Below are 15,026 nucleotides of genomic sequence, written 5' to 3'. Positions count from 1 at the left end.
GCACCGGGGCCCGGCCCAGATAAGCGGTTTTTCATTCAAGAGCACTGGCCGGCCCCGCCGCGCCGCCGCGCTGATTTGTGATTTGGGGGCGGAGGCTGATCGACTGCCCTGGCCGAGGCGGCCGAGGCCCTGGCCGTTATCGCGTCCGCGCGTCGCGCGTGCAGAGTGGAAGGGCCCACACTGTAGGGCCACTTGCCTGACGCCTCGTGGCGCCTTGGCCGGCTGGCCTACGCCACGCGTGCCGGTGGACAGATTGCGCTCATCGTTTTGTCGCCCTGTCTCTTTCGCACCTACACGGATCGTCCCGTGAGTGCGAGAAAGACCGAGCGACTATAGTGTTTGGTATCAGCCCGCAGGGCCGTGGCCGCCGAGGCGGAGGGACGCCTCCTGTGGCGCCAAGTTCTAGTCGAGCACAAGTCCGCGGACGGAAGCCTTTGCGGGACCAATCGCATGGTCGCCGTTCGGTTCGCTTCGCCCCGAAGCGCGAAGCGGGAAGCACCCCCTGCCGCCCCGCCGGACTGGGTGGAGGCCTGGCGGGCCTGCAACCTGTTGCGCGACCAGAACCGCTTCGCGCGTGGACCTCGCCGAGCGGCAGTTGCACTACGACGGCGGACGTCGCGGCAGCATGGCGACGTGCTAGCGCAGGGCCTCGGCGTGGACGACGTCGCTCTGCGTCGCGCCATGTGGGCGTCGCGGGGGAAGGCGGGCCCGTCCCGTCCCTGCTCGGCCGCCAGAGGGGCGTACCGTACCGTACGCTGCGTCGCGACGCGACGGCAGGCTACGCCCCCACGTGGTCCCCACGTGTCGCCACGTGGTGGGCCGGTGCCGGTCTCGAGGCGCGCAGCGCGTCGCGACGCGTCGCGGCGCGTCGCGGCACCGCCACCGCCACGTGTGGCATGGTGCGTCTCTTTCCCTGCGCAGTGAGGCCCAGAAGCAGGGACACCCGCCACGCCGCCGCACCGCCCGGCTACGCTATCGGGCCAACATTTCCTGGTAGATAAACCTCGTGGCGCGGCCGCGGCGCCGTATGCCAAGCCAGCCAGCCAAGGCCTTGGCCAGCCTTGGCGCTGGCTGGCCCTAGCTGGCCCGGGCGCCCCTCCCCTCCCTCAAGTAGTAGCTTCCCAAGGCCGACTAGACTCGCTCGCCGCGGTGTGGCGGCGTGGCGCGGCCGGCGCGGCCGGCGCGGCGGCGGCGGTGGCCCCAAGGACTTCTGCCGTGGGGTCATGCCTTGGATGCCTTGGCTTTGGCGCGTTTCGTTTGGCCGCGCCGCGGAAAAGAAGCAGTGGCAGAAGCAGTCTTGTCTCGTCCCATCTAATCCGGCGGGGCCTTGCCTCCGCGCCTCGCCACGCCCCCACCACGCCGCGGCGCACGCGCTGCCCGCGGTCCTGGCCCTCCGCGTCCTTGGTCCTTGCCTGGCCGGCTCGGCCGGCGGTGAGGCGCTGACGCACCGAAATGCCCCCATTAGCCTTCGCGACAACCTTCCCTTCCGCCGCGTCGCCGTGTCGCTTTCCACTGCCGCGGCGTAGTCTTGCCCTCCTCGCCCCAGCTGGCCCCAGCCCCCACGGCGTACGTACACCGCACTGTACTCCCTTCGCGACCCTTGGCCTTGCCCAAGCGCACGTGCAGCCGGCTCACGCACATCCGCCGCGCGAATTCAAAGAGTCGTTCCGTCTCTCTCGTACCTCTGCGGGGCACCCCATGAGTGGGGGGGGGGGACACCACGACGTAACGACTCTTCGGAGTCGCTCGGCTGTGCACACAGTCGTCGCCCAAGGCCCTCGAGGTGTGAAAGCTGCGGCAGTGCCACCTTCATGATGTAGTGCGGGGGCGTCCAGCGACACGGCGGCGTTGTATGGTAGGGTGGGTCTCACCCGCCGGCGACGAGGCAGTCTGTGCGTGCCGTCAGTGCCGTCCTCAGCCCCAACCAACCCCCGCAAGCTAGGCGCATTGAGGTTTACGACGGCAATGTTCTGACTCGTTTTCTGTTTTCTGTTCTGCAGGAGAGCGGCCATTCGGCTGCAGTTGGGCTGGCTGCGGCAAGAGGTTCGCGCGCTCCGACGAGTTGGCGAGGCACACCAGAACGCACACCGGCGAGAAGAACTTTGCCTGCCCCGTCTGTGACAAGAAGTTCATGAGGAGCGACCACCTGAGGTGAGTGCCGATGCTGAGTCGTCTGAAGTCTGAAGGCACTCAAAACCCTGAGCCAGGTGTGGTCGGCTGGTTTCTAAGCGTCTGTGTGCTTTTCCTTTTTCAGCAAACACGCTCGGCGGCACCCCAACTTCGATCCCTCCGTGCTGAGACAGCGCCGCGCTCCCACCAAGGCGTCGTCGGTCAACTCGAGCGAGGGGACGCTCTCCCTGTCGGAGGGATCATCCGAGTCCGCGCCCTCGCCCTAGAGAGCGACCAAGGGCTCCCCCAAGGGCCCCAGCGGCCCCAAGGGCCTCGAGGGCAGAAACGTAGGGGCTGCGGGCGAACGATTCAAGGGTTGAAGGCGGCTGCTCGCCGGGCTGCAAGCTGGGCTGTTGATCGGAGTCCCAGGGCAAGCTCATCGCGACGTCTTGGGCCTGCTGCCTGCTACTGCCTTGCTGGGTGCTTGCAGTGCAGAGGGCCCGTAGGAGAGCTACGCCTTTGCAGAGCCCCCGCCAGAGCCTGGGAACTGCTATCACGGGGAAATAACGCCAGGTTATACTTGGGTGTTGTTTCTTTGATATGTGCATGTATATAGACTCCGAGGAGCGTGCTTGGTAGCGGTAACTATGTTCTGACAGTCCGAGTACGAGGTATATAAATACGCTGTCAGTCAAAGGTTACCAGTTAATTGTGTTTTTGCGTTGTCTGTGGGGGTAGTATCATATGTAGTGGTGTCAACCTACATAGTCTGCAAGCACTCCTCTCCTAATTTTGTTGCACGATATGCACAGTAATGATTGTTTACGAGAACTTGGAAGCGACTTACAAAGAATGTAAGCTCGTTTGTTGTGGTGCTTTTGTAGGTGTTAAAAAATTTACCACCTACAAAATGAGAGGGTTCAGGGAGGTGTACTTCAGTTGTATGAAATAGTGATGTATTTTAGTCACATGACTTACTTAGTGTTGATTTTAGTTTCCTGACAAATATTTTTGTAGTTTCTCAATTAAGGTGTGTCATATAATTTAAGATAATCTACTGGAAGGCGTTTAAAACTGTTAGAAATAATGTGAACCACATAAAGCAAACCTAGGGAACATTAAAATAAACTTATGACTGTTCTGCTGGCCAATTTTTTGGTGCATACCTTTTGATTGCCTTGGAATGTTTGACTATCGATGAAAATGTAAGAAAAGATTTATAGAAACAGGTTGTATTTTTTTTTATTATGGCAAATTTTTTGTCTTATTTTCTTTTTTGGTAAAGAGAATAAAAATTTTTCCTACTCAAGTAATAAAGAGAACTTTTCTCATGAATTTCACTCTATGTAAAATAACCATCTCTGGGATCATACAGCTCCTCATCTGAAAAGTTAGGAAGTGGTTTGCATCTTTTATATAATTCTTATCTTTGTAGTTCTTTACTTACTGACTCTTCACAGGACTGCTCTAGGATATGTAAAACCTCCCTGTTCTCAAAATAATGAACTTGAATCATGTAATGTGAATAGTGATCTTGCCAGTAGTTATAAACTTTTGTACAGTTCTCCTTTTGTTAGAATATGTATTGTGTATAAACTTACCTAGCAAAGAAACTTGTGTAGAATGGTGTAAATTGTAGTCAGTTTATAAACTCAATATGTAATACTTGGCTGTGCAGACTTTCTTTGTGATTGTAACTAGATGGGATACAGACACAGCAGATTGGATATCATGTTTCACTTGCTCTATCTTAAACACATAGTTATGCAGAAATTTACAATATCGTCCACTACGGCTGTGCTTACTTCTTTAAGCTAGATCTATGATAATGACCTGATGCAGGAACTACACAAGGTCTGTCACAGGTGAAAGTAGACTACATCCCTTTCAGAAAACAAATTGTTGCCAGTTAATTTTTTTCAGTGGTACCTAAAAGAAGCTGGCTACATGAGTTTCCTATATTTATTTAACTACGCACATGTCATTTACCTCTATGATAGCAGGTTCGACTTTTGTCTCTATTCTAACAACCTTTGAAAGTTGTGTGGATCTAAATGAATTTCATATTGATTGTCTCTTGGAGTCAGTCACTGAGTTCTTGGGTGAAGAGGAGAAAATTTACCCATTGTGAAACAAATCTCAATTAATGGATTTGATTTGTGTTGTTTGTCTGTAATATTTCATAAGCCTCTTAAATTTGTTTGGCTTTAACTACCACAAATTAAACTTAACCATGTAGATTCATTACAATGTCGATGTTTCTGTCCACTCAGGCATCTTGCTTTAACAGCTGGTCTTTATTTCATTATTTTCTTTTTAACATAGGCTTCAAAATTTGCTATTGTGAGATGTGGGTTTTCCTGCAAATGAAGTCAATAAATATTTGGTTCTGCTCGGAATCAATCCAGAAATAAATTTGAATATGGCTCCCTGTGTCATGTTCCAAGTAAATTTCAAGCACTGATGGTATAGGCATGCCAGGATCTTAAATTTGGGACTTCTTTGTTTACTTGGTTGCTTTATCCTCACTTTAAAAACGTTTTACTAACAGTTGGTTTGGTAACTTTCATATCTGTGATAGCTACTACTCTAAGGCATCAGTTACCAAAATATGTTGTTGTTTTTTTTAACCTTCCTTTTGCCTCCTTAATGTTAACAGGCAAATGTTTGAACCTTAGTTGTTTTAATCAGATGCAAAACGCTTTGAGAGTACTCTTTAAGTTTGGATTTATTTTACAATGTTGTTCAGGTTTTCCTTTCAATTGTAGTCTATTTTATAAGCCTGAGTAATAACATGTGCATGTACGTACTTCATTGTATTCTCAGTTTTTTGACATTCATTGCTGATGGATCTTTTTAATTAAATTAATGCTGTACTTAATAAATATGTGCATGTATTTTCACATAGATTGGAGTGTTGTCTACGCTCATTGTTGCCTTCTTTTGTATAAATCTACTCTATAAAGTATACTTTTGTACAAATTTTTACATCACTGCCTTCTTACTCTAATCTGTTAAGTCTTCAGAAGTAGTTTTGTAGATGTATAAATTTTTAACTAAGATAACATTTCACTGTTCTCTCTTAGTTTACTTCCAAATGTTTTGTTTTAATTGTAAATATACTAATGGTTTACATTTGGTGCATTTATCGCCAATGTAAATAGTAATGGAATTCTTCCTTACGCAAATCCCATTTTAAAAGGGACACTGAGATATTTTCGCTGCGAGTTAGAATTGTACTGGCAGCATAGTAGTTTAGATGGCCTAGATTGATTTGCTAGGGGAACAGTGAAATCTTCTAAACACATGCCTGTTTATTTATATTTTCAATATCTCTTGTATTGTATGTTTGTAATGAGTGAATTGTTTGACTTCCATGAAGAAATGTGGTGAAAACTTAAAGGCTGTGTTATTTTGATTTGATGTGCCTTTAAGTTCTGTAAGGAAACAGAATTAATGTAAGGATGCAGTGTAGTTCTTTTTTCTTTCCCATTTTTGTTTCTATTTCATTTTTTACTGGTTTTAATAGATGTTGGATGTAAATTCTTGTATCCCTCGTTCTTCATATCGACAAATGAATGAAAATGATGAAAAATGAACTTGGCGTTTTCTCTCAATGAAACCCTTGTACCATACCATCACTGAAGAAAAGAAAAGAAAGCCACGTTGGCACACTTATCGTGGTTTGTCTAAACACGCAAGATCCACTGAAAACCTTATTCACTGGACTTCCCTTCTAGTTGAGAACAATTTTACATTGTCGTTGCCCAAGCGAGCCAGATTGTGGGTCAAAGTGGCATCTGGGAGAGGACATCTGCTCGCCTTTTTCTAGTTAGCGCATTATACTTACAAGGTCCTGGATTGCTGGAAACAAACACTTTGTGGACGACGCATGAGGGGGCGAGCGGTGGTGACGGAAAAGGGGAGGGGGGAGGGGGAGGCGTAGTCGCACGTAGGTTGTTGTTGTTGTTTGTTATCGTCGTGTCGCTCCTGGTCGCGTCGTCTTGCGGTGCGGATGTGGATGTCGCCTGACATTTGCTACTAGGAAGAAACACCATCGATGGCCGAGTTTATCCGGGGAGGTAGCGGCGTTGTGCTACCCACACCTTTGCCGAGATACAAAATGCAGGGATCCCCGAGCACGGGGAGCGACGAAGGTCCAGATCCGCCGCAAGCCGAAGATTTCGATCCCTTCCTGGCAGAGGCTGAGGAACCCGAACCCCCGATCAACAATGAACCCTGTGCACCGCCAGAGAGCCAGTGAGTTTCTGGTTTGAATGAGGGAGTCGTTTAATCGTCATTTGCCGGAGCAATTCAGTGTGACTGCTCAAAAAATTAATCTAATGGGATTCTGCTAACCGATTTTGAGGTTGGGTCGACCGGTTAAAGCACATTGTAAATAAACACTACATTTAGTTTTGTTCGGTACACTTTCGCCTCATTTTAACATTACTTCCATTCGGCTTCATAGTTCTGACTTCAGTATCGTTCATCTACTGGTATTACTTGCAGTTCATTGTGTCATATGTAACCTGAACAAAGAACTTGGTCATACTGAATGTTTCCTTCAAAAATACCCAGTCGCTCACTAAGGCCTTTGCAGTTTAGTTAAACCAGTATTGGGAATGCTTGTGTCAACACTATTATGCTCAATCTGGTACTCGAATACTCTTTTGAAAGAAAACACAGTTCACTCATGCACTGCTGCTGTCATTCTCCTAAATGACAAAAGATTTCAAACTGTGTCTGTCCATACTACAGTGTGTTGCATTAATGTCCAATTTAGATGGTACCATGGACGACTTCACCGTTGCCGTGCTGAAGAGCGTCTTTGGGGCGCTAACAAGTCTGGAAGTTACTTAGTGCGTGAAAGTGACAGAAAGCCTGGTTCTTATGTGTTGTCATATCTTGGGAGAACTGGTATCAACCATTTTAGGTAAGGTTGCAAAGTTTTGTTTTGACTTTCAATTAAATGCTTTCCTAGTTTTACTTAGGGTTGGTATGTTTTCAGTGTGTGATATCTGGGTTATTTTATTTCAGAATAACAGCTGTTTGTGGTGATTTTTATGTTGGTGGACGACAGTTTGATTCCCTTTCTGATTTGATTGCTTATTACATACACTCTTCTGACTTGCTCAAAAGAGAAAGATTGGTCTACCCCGTTCCACCACCAGAACCTGTCAATGATAAAAAGCGGGTGGTTGCTATCTTGCCTTACACTAAAATGCCGGATACAGATGAGCTTACGTAAGTGATTCCTTATGAATTTTCATCACTTATCAACGTACGTTTAGATCTCAACTTGTATTTTATTTTGTGGCAGATTCCAGAAAGGTGATATCTTCTTTGTCCACAATGACATGGGAGACGGATGGTTGTGGGTGACTGCTCACAGAACTGGCGAGCAGGGAATGATATTTCAGGAGCTTGTTGAAGACCTTGATGACAATATTGATCCCAACACAGTATTTAGTTGGTTCCATCCTGGTGTTACAAAAAGTGAAGCTGTTGATATGTTAGTGAAAGGTAATTAAATCATTGCAAAACAACTCAAATTTGGCAAGCTGTGGTGATTGTGCTTTAAATTTAGTTTGAGGAAATGATGTTATGTTATTGTTGTAGCTGGTCCTGGCAGTTTCCTTGTAAGGCCAAGTGATAACTCACCTGGAGACTATTCTCTGTTCTTCCACATTAACAATCAAATCCAAAGATTTCGTATTGAGAAGAAAGGTGTTCGATATCTCATGGGAGGAAGAACATTTGAATGCCTCGATGCAGTGATAAATCGTTACCGCAAAGAGCAAATTGTGGAGGGGCATACCTTGGTTCAGGCAGTTTCAAGAGTATGTATTAACATTTTTCTTGATTGTTGACGTTCCTTTTTAAGATTGGACTGTCCAGTGTTTTAAACTTGCCCCAATTACTAGAATGTTTCAGAGATTGACGGACCTGTAAAATCCAAAGAAGTGCAACATGCAGAAAAAATTTATGCTACTCTTCGTGAGTGTAGAGAGCAGGTTGGCATGAAAAAGATTAAAGGTGAGGAATAAAGACAAGATGCCACAAACATTTTTTTTTCTGATCTTACTGTTTGACCCTTGTTTTTAATATCTTTGCCCTTTCTTCTCTAGGTATTAAAATGCAGGGCTATCTTAGCAAGAAAAATGACAAAAACAAAAAGTGGAAGCCCATGTATTGTGTTTTGCTTGTTGATGGATCTGACACTCAATTAATGTACTATGAGAATCCAAAGGTGCATTAAATCTTTAATCTTTAATTTAATTTTTTTTTTAGTTTCTTGTGGGAAAAGCTTATGTTACCTTTGTGATTTGTTTCAGAGAACTAAACCGAAAGGCCTAGTGGATTTAAGCTGTGCCTACTTATATCAGGTTCATGACAGCGTGTTTGATCGGCCAAACTGTTTCCAGCTTGTTGAAAAAGCCCTTCCTTGCCTTGCTACTATTTCTTATCTATCAGGCTCCACTGCAGATATCACTCAGGTAAAAATCTTAATGCTAGGTTTTAAAAAAGGCGCAGCTTTCTCAAGTAGTTTCCGAATTTTTTTCCTGAAACCTGTTGGAATCTTAGTTTACTTGATTTTAATCATTACATTCTGTAGTAATGTTGGTCTTCTGCCTGTTTGTGTAGGAATGGGTAACAGCATTACGTCCTCTATGTGTCACCCAAATGACACGCACTCCCAAAATACCCAGGTTGAGAGAGATGCGTTGCTTAGAGCTGCACCTTCTAAATGCTCATAGGTATGCTTCCCTTTTCTCCTCTCGGTACACCTGATCAAATAGCATATTTGATTTACTTATGTAATTTAATAGATTAGATCGTGTTTCATGAATTCTAACTGAACTTAACTTTTCCAGACTGCCATATAAACTAGTGCCAAATCCATTTTGTATAATATCTCTGAATCAAGTAAAAGTTGCAAGAACAAAAGTGAACACTGGCCCTGATCCTCTGTGGGATGAGGAATTTGTGTTGGATGATGTGCCACCTGATGTCATGACATTCACTATCACAGTGTATAACAAGGGTAAACGTTCAAAGGACACTGAGGTTGCAGAACTCACTGTAGAGTTATCGTCATTGGTAAACGGAGATGAGGTAGGCCTTTAATTCCATCTAATATTTGTGTAAAAGCTAAGACTAAGTATTTTGAAAGTTTATTAATTCTTTCCAATTTTTTCTCTGTTGAAGACTGAAGATTGGTACAGTCTCTCGGGCATGACTCCGATGGGAGAGTGGGGATCTCTTCGACTCAGAATTCGTTATATGCATGATCTAATAATGCCACAAGAGGAGTATTCGCCTATGAAGGAACTTCTTCTTGACCCTTCTTTGGAAGTTGTTCGAGCTCTTGCAGATGTTTGTCATATGGACCGTGTACCGCTTGCCAACTCTCTCTTAAGAATATTTAGGTTTGTTAATTGTTACTATTATCATCCATAAAAACATCTACTGTATGTCCTTTAAAGACTGTAATTATTTATTTTTGTTTTCTTAAAGGCATGAACGTAAGGAAGCAGACTTGTTAAAGACATTAAATGAGGCAGAAATAGAGAAAGAAGAAGAAACATCCACTCTGTTTCGGGCTGCATCTTTAACCACAACGTTAATGGATTTGTACATGAAGTCAATTTGTACTGGTTTTCTTCAAGCAGCAATTCAAGACACAATTCAGAAATTGCTGGATGCCAAACAATCTTGTGAGCTTAATCCAACTAAAATGGAATCTCCGGATGATGCATGCAACAATGCAGAGTACCTGCTACAGATTTTGGATGAAATCACTTTGTCAATATTTATGTCTGCAGAAGCTTGTCCCAGGTTGGTGACTTATGAAGTCATTATGTTGATTGTTTGAGTCTCTATAATTTTAATTAGAATGTAATGTGTTTTTCTCATTATTTTTTTCTTTTTCCCAGGACTGTACGATATATTTGCTGTTGTTTGCAACGTACTGTTATGGCAAAATGGCCACATGAAAGATTGGTCCGAACTCGTGTTGTGAGTGGATTTATCTTTCTGCGGCTTCTTTGCCCTGCAATCCTGAATCCTCGCCAATTCAACTTGATTTCAGGTCAGTTTTTTGAAGTCACCTCATCCTTAATTTACACCAGTTACTTAAAAAGTGTTAATTCAAATTTACAGAGCCACCTCCTCCAATGGCTGCTCGGTCTCTTATAATGGTTGCCAAGTGCCTCCAGAACTTAGCAAACCTAGTTGAATTCGGTGGCAAAGAACCATATATGGAAGTAGTGAATCCATTTATATTAAAAAACAAAGAGCGCATGGTTGTCTATCTTGACCAAATATCTGTAAGTATGGCTCATCCATCTCAAGTCTAGTTCAAACAAAAAAATCCCTTTAGAAGCAGAGAGTGGGCTGGTGTAAAATGGGGTACATAAATAACAATTTTGATTGTCTAGAACTTGGGTGACAAACCTGATTCCGAAGAAACTGGGAAGATAAAGGGAGATCCTGCCAGGGAACTTGCTACTCTCCATCACATTTGTGGCAATCATCTGAAAGAACTGCAGACATTGAGTAAATCAAAAGTAGGTATCATAGTTTTTCACAGTCCTGTATAGGTATATGTCATATGAGTCAAATTTCATTTGTATTGCGCTTTCCTTTTACAGCCAACCATCAGACAGTTGGTTACTGTCACCGAAATGTTAAGCAAACACAAGCAAAAATACATGGAAATGATTGGGTAGTTTGCTATGTGGCAATTTTTGACCAATTTTATTTTTTACATCAGGGTGCTAGTTTGTATTCTGTGAACAGTTTTTTTTAACCTGTGTTTTATTTTAGCTGATTTGTCTGTTTTTATTTTCTAATCCTATATTTAGCATAATTTTATTATTACTGTATTTAGTTCAAGTTGTACTGTTTTACCACAGCATGTCTAGAAAATTGTATTGTCATTCTCTTCATTTTTTTTCTTTCAAGTTTCTGTATATCTTTCAATGTAGCAGTTACATTTGGTTACGATTTTGTACTGTGTAATTTGATGGCTAATTAATGTAGGGACATATCCTATGAATTCATATGTTCAAGTTATATGCTATGTAATTATTGTACTGAGTTTCTTGATGTGCCGCATTTAGATTTTTCTTAAATCTTGGTATTTATGGGGGATCCTATGAATATGTCCCCTTGATACAAATGCAGAAATGATACAGTACAGATTTTTACAGATGTTATACACTTCAATCTTTACTGTTCACTCTAAATTAATTAAATAGTATTACTTACCTTGCCTAGTCTTAATCATAATGTCTGTGTGATAAATGAAGTTTCTAATATAATCAATCATTCTTCCTGTGCCTGAAACTGTAAATGGCGTGGAGAGACAAATAGCTTTAATTTTCATCTCTTTGCTTCTCATTGTATTATCATACTTAGTCAATTATCTGCTGTACTGATAGAAGTGGAGGTGTTACTTTTTTGAAGTTCTACATCAGTGAAAGCTATCTAAGGAGCTGTCTCTTTAAACTTATGCTCACTTAAGTATAGTCCCAAAGTGATCCGCAATTTTTTGGTGTTGTGCTGGTTGTGAACTCATGTACAGTACTGTCAGTAGCATTTGTAACAGGATTTTGTATCTTGTTTCTATGAGTGGAATTTCTTAACATACAGCTGCTATGTTTTGTGAATCAATATAATTAATTTTCAGAGCCTTAGAGCTGTTGGATGACATTTTAACTTGCATACTGGTGACATAAAAACATTTGCACAACTGTAGTTTGAAAAAAAATTGATAGAAAAAGGAGAAAAAAAAACCTGGGATGAATGGCCCCTTTCCTTGCACTGCGCCCCCCCCCCTTTTTTTTCTTAAGTACATTTTTGCCAAATGTGAAACCTTTTGTTAAAGATATGAGATACTGTACTTTAGGGAACAATGTGTATTTTAGTTCCATCCAGACAGAAAATCCTGGGCCTGTTTAATTTCTAGTCTGAGAGTGAAGTGCAGGTTTTGCATAAAATAAACTTTGCCTACAAGATAAAATTAAAAAAATTTAAAAAAAAAGGATATGTCCAGAGTGCGTCTATGAAAAATAACTTGTCTTTTCAATGTCTTTGGTCTTTGTAGGAACTCAAAAATTTTTATATACAATTAAGAATTTTTGTTTTAACACACAATGGTAAAATATGAACATGAACTGAAGCACCAGTTGTCTTTACTAACTACCACAATCCACTACATATTGTAAACTGAGCTTCCTGACAAACTGAAGAATTTGAGTTTCACTCCACGATGAAAAGGGAGACAGCAGAGAGATGCTTTCTCTGCCATACAAAGAAGTCAGGTCCGCTGCTAGTGCTGACTGGTTGCACTTGCAACCCACTACCAGCAACTGTAGATTCTTATTAGATGCATGCACTTGACGTAGGGCAGCCTCTATTTCACTTTGCTCATCTATGATACGTAACGAATATCTGTTTTGAAAAGACAAGGAAACAATGAGTATTTTGACTCATTAAGTATGTACCTTGAGAAGAAAATGTACAAACCTGGATACTAAATCCTGAAGAAAATTGGACTGCTTAACAAAATCTGGGTTTTGAATAAGAATTGTTGCGATCAAATCTGTTCTCTCCATTTTTTTCCACACTGCATGTACAAAGTGCAAAGTTACTACTCCAGTGAGACTTGCATCAATGCATAGAACTACCTCCTCCATTCTGAAATCAAAAGATGTAAAAGTACTGGATGTAAAGCTACTTTATACAAAATTCAACTGCATCATCTGCTTGATTTCTGTCCTGATGCACTACCTTGACCTGGAGAGAGCCAGAACAACATCTTGAAGGGCAGCATTTGCATGATCCATTCCATCCTCTAGACATACATTTTCAATTTTGGTCATAGAAAATTTAAGAGGTTCAGGATCGAATTCAACTAAACAATCTGTCATTCAAATTCAGAAAAAATTAGTCATTGGGTTTCATTAGTACCAACGATTATTCTTTTATAAACAGGCACTCACCAGTAGGAAGGAGTTCCCTCAACCTGTTAACAGCCTTAGACAGAAGTTCAGGGTTGTTGCTCTCAATAGTGAGTTTCACTTTGTAGTAACTGTAAAGTTAGATCATTTTTGTGTTAAGTGTAAGACAAAAATAGCTAATTTTAAAATCACAACATTAATTACAAGAAAAATAAATATTAAAAAACAAAGTACTAAAAGAACAGATACAGGAAACCAAGGAGCAAAGGCAATACTCAACCTGTTAGGAAGTTGGGGATAGGAACCAAATGAGACTGATGGGAACTCTTGAACTGCTTTAGAAAGAATTTCTGCAATTGATACTTCATCTTGGTTCACAAATAAATCGGATTTGTGAAATTTGGCTCCACCACCAAACAAATCCTAAAATTAAGCACATCATTTTCAAAGTCAGCAAGTTGAATTACATCTAAGATACTATTCCTTTCAATGTCATGCCAGGAGGTGAGGCATCAATTTTCATTTCTATGGTGCACCAATGGGTGTATCTGGTTTGTGCCAAGACCAGGCGCGGATACAGGGGGGGAGGGGGGGGCAATGGGGTTTTATGCCCCCCCCCCCAAAGGACCCTAGATAGCCGCCTGAAAGGTAGGAAAAAGTGCTACTTTGCCCCTGTAAGTAGGCAAAAAGTGCGACTTTGCCCCCCCCCCCCCATAGGCCGCCTCAGGATCCGCCACTGACCAAGACAACCAAACTTGTAGCAATGAGTTTAAATCAACAGTGATAGATAGAATGATGTTCAGTTGATGATTGAAACCCCTCATAATACTTGTAGCTGCAGAAAATTTTTAATTACCTCACACAGCAATGTGAATGATTTTTCTAGGAGAGGTGGAACACCAGGGAATATATAAACATTTTGCACAGAGATGTTTGGATACTTTGATCTGCATTGATGGACAGGATCAAATCCATACTTAAGTCTTGCAGATTTGGGTACCTGAAAGTGTAAGATAATCAGCAAACCTTCCACATTTTAATCTTTTAAACTTCTTCAAATAGATACTAAAATGTTAAGACATACATACATGTGCAAGTTTCATTGCGGGTGAACATAAATTTGTTGTATTATAAAATTCTGAACAAATTTTTACAAGTTCTGGATGGGGGAACACATTTTCTCTAAATGCCTTAGCAACACCTGTGGAAAAACACAAAAATTACAACAAGTTTTTCTCTTGTTTTTTCTTGAAATATCTGGGCTTTTCTCAACAGCAGAGAAAACTGATACCTTCAAAAGTTACATCATCATGTGTTGGTCCTATGCCACCAGATGTAATGACATATGTATAAAGATGAGAGAATTTGCGAACCTCATTGCATATTTCTTCAACGTCATCACCAATGACTGATACCTGGAAATAAACCAAATATAAATCAATACAGAATACTTAGATTGAATTCTGCCCAACATGGCATTCTTAACTTACCTTCAAGACCCGGACACCAATATCATAAAGTTTTGAGATGATAAAAGAGGAGTTTGTATCTCTAACTTGACCTTTTAATATTTCGTCACCTATAACTAAATTTATTGGAGTTGAAACTTAAGTAAATTTTCTGATTAATGTAAAGTTGTTGTTGGTCACAAAAGTATTCGCTCAACAATACCTATAATGCCTGCTGTGGGGACAGTAGTGGCTGTTGTGCTTAAGTTGAGAGAAGTCATCGTCTGCTTTTTCCAATTGGACACTCTAGTTTTGGATGCAACAAAGTGACAACCTTCTTTGAAGATGCAACGGATCATAATACAGTTTTTCCAGTTCAGCGAAAGTCAGCGGAACCCGTCCCCTCGCTGATTACGAATTACAATTACAATAACAAAACATACTGGCAAGAAGGAACGCATGAGGGTTATGTTTTCGTGTGACTGCGAATAAGCAGACC

At 42.4% G+C, this 15,026-nt stretch overlaps 3 protein-coding genes across 4 annotated transcripts in view; 2 read left to right on the top strand and 1 right to left on the bottom strand.

The window, feature by feature from the left end:
• The window catches only part of LOC117654114 (Krueppel-like factor 14), a 28,275-nt gene extending 22,567 nt beyond the window's left edge, over positions 1-5,708 (top strand). For both annotated transcript variants that reach the window (XM_034400307.1, XM_034400306.1), the window contains 2 exons: positions 2,001-2,151; positions 2,255-5,708. In XM_034400307.1, the coding sequence (XP_034256198.1) occupies positions 2,001-2,151; positions 2,255-2,396 (293 nt within the window). In that variant the 3' untranslated portion in view covers positions 2,397-5,708. The remainder of the gene's footprint in view (positions 1-2,000; positions 2,152-2,254) is intronic.
• A 360-nt stretch (positions 5,709-6,068) lies between these two features.
• Positions 6,069-12,298, top strand: LOC117654100 (ras GTPase-activating protein 1). The gene is made up of 16 exons (XM_034400283.1): positions 6,069-6,369; positions 6,896-7,045; positions 7,150-7,356; positions 7,433-7,635; positions 7,732-7,952; positions 8,037-8,148; positions 8,241-8,362; positions 8,448-8,609; positions 8,758-8,870; positions 8,988-9,228; positions 9,322-9,542; positions 9,631-9,951; positions 10,050-10,204; positions 10,276-10,442; positions 10,554-10,682; positions 10,767-12,298. Exons 1-16 carry the CDS (start codon positions 6,170-6,172, stop codon positions 10,842-10,844), a joined length of 2,802 nt encoding a protein of 933 aa, XP_034256174.1. The 5' UTR covers positions 6,069-6,169; the 3' UTR covers positions 10,845-12,298.
• Positions 12,295-15,024, bottom strand: LOC117654108 (FAD synthase-like). The gene is made up of 10 exons (XM_034400292.1): positions 14,751-15,024; positions 14,570-14,664; positions 14,371-14,494; positions 14,168-14,280; positions 13,936-14,079; positions 13,360-13,502; positions 13,122-13,210; positions 12,910-13,042; positions 12,646-12,816; positions 12,295-12,570 (listed from the first exon to the last, which is right to left on the bottom strand). The coding sequence occupies exons 1-10, from the start codon at positions 14,884-14,886 to the stop codon at positions 12,315-12,317; spliced, it is 1,404 nt and encodes a 467-aa protein (XP_034256183.1). The 5' UTR covers positions 14,887-15,024; the 3' UTR covers positions 12,295-12,314.
• Between the last annotated feature and the right edge of the window lie 2 nt (positions 15,025-15,026).

This window comes from Thrips palmi, unplaced genomic scaffold (genome assembly GCF_012932325.1).
Source record: "Thrips palmi isolate BJ-2018 unplaced genomic scaffold, TpBJ-2018v1 HiC_scaffold_10, whole genome shotgun sequence".
Classification (NCBI taxonomy): Eukaryota; Metazoa; Arthropoda; class Insecta; order Thysanoptera; family Thripidae; genus Thrips; species Thrips palmi.
The sequence above is the reverse complement of the archived record's forward strand: the minus strand, read 5'-3'. Positions and strand labels throughout refer to the sequence as shown.

Excerpts from the sequence above, each read along its gene's own strand:
- LOC117654100 (XM_034400283.1), top strand. The coding sequence starts at position 6,170 with ATGGCCGAGTTTATCCGGGGAGGTAGCGGCGTTGTGCTACCCACACCT. Across the intron at positions 8,363-8,447 it reads TGTACTATGAGAATCCAAAG|AGAACTAAACCGAAAGGCCT; the intron begins GTGCATTAAATC and ends GATTTGTTTCAG. Across the intron at positions 8,610-8,757 it reads CCACTGCAGATATCACTCAG|GAATGGGTAACAGCATTACG; the intron begins GTAAAAATCTTA and ends CTGTTTGTGTAG.
- LOC117654108 (XM_034400292.1), bottom strand. The coding sequence starts at position 14,886 with ATGATCCGTTGCATCTTCAAAGAAGGTTGTCACTTTGTTGCATCCAAA. Across the intron at positions 14,080-14,167 it reads CCGCAATGAAACTTGCACAT|GTACCCAAATCTGCAAGACT; the intron begins GTATGTATGTCT and ends TTACACTTTCAG. Across the intron at positions 13,043-13,121 it reads GAGGGAACTCCTTCCTACTG|ATTGTTTAGTTGAATTCGAT; the intron begins GTGAGTGCCTGT and ends TTTGAATGACAG.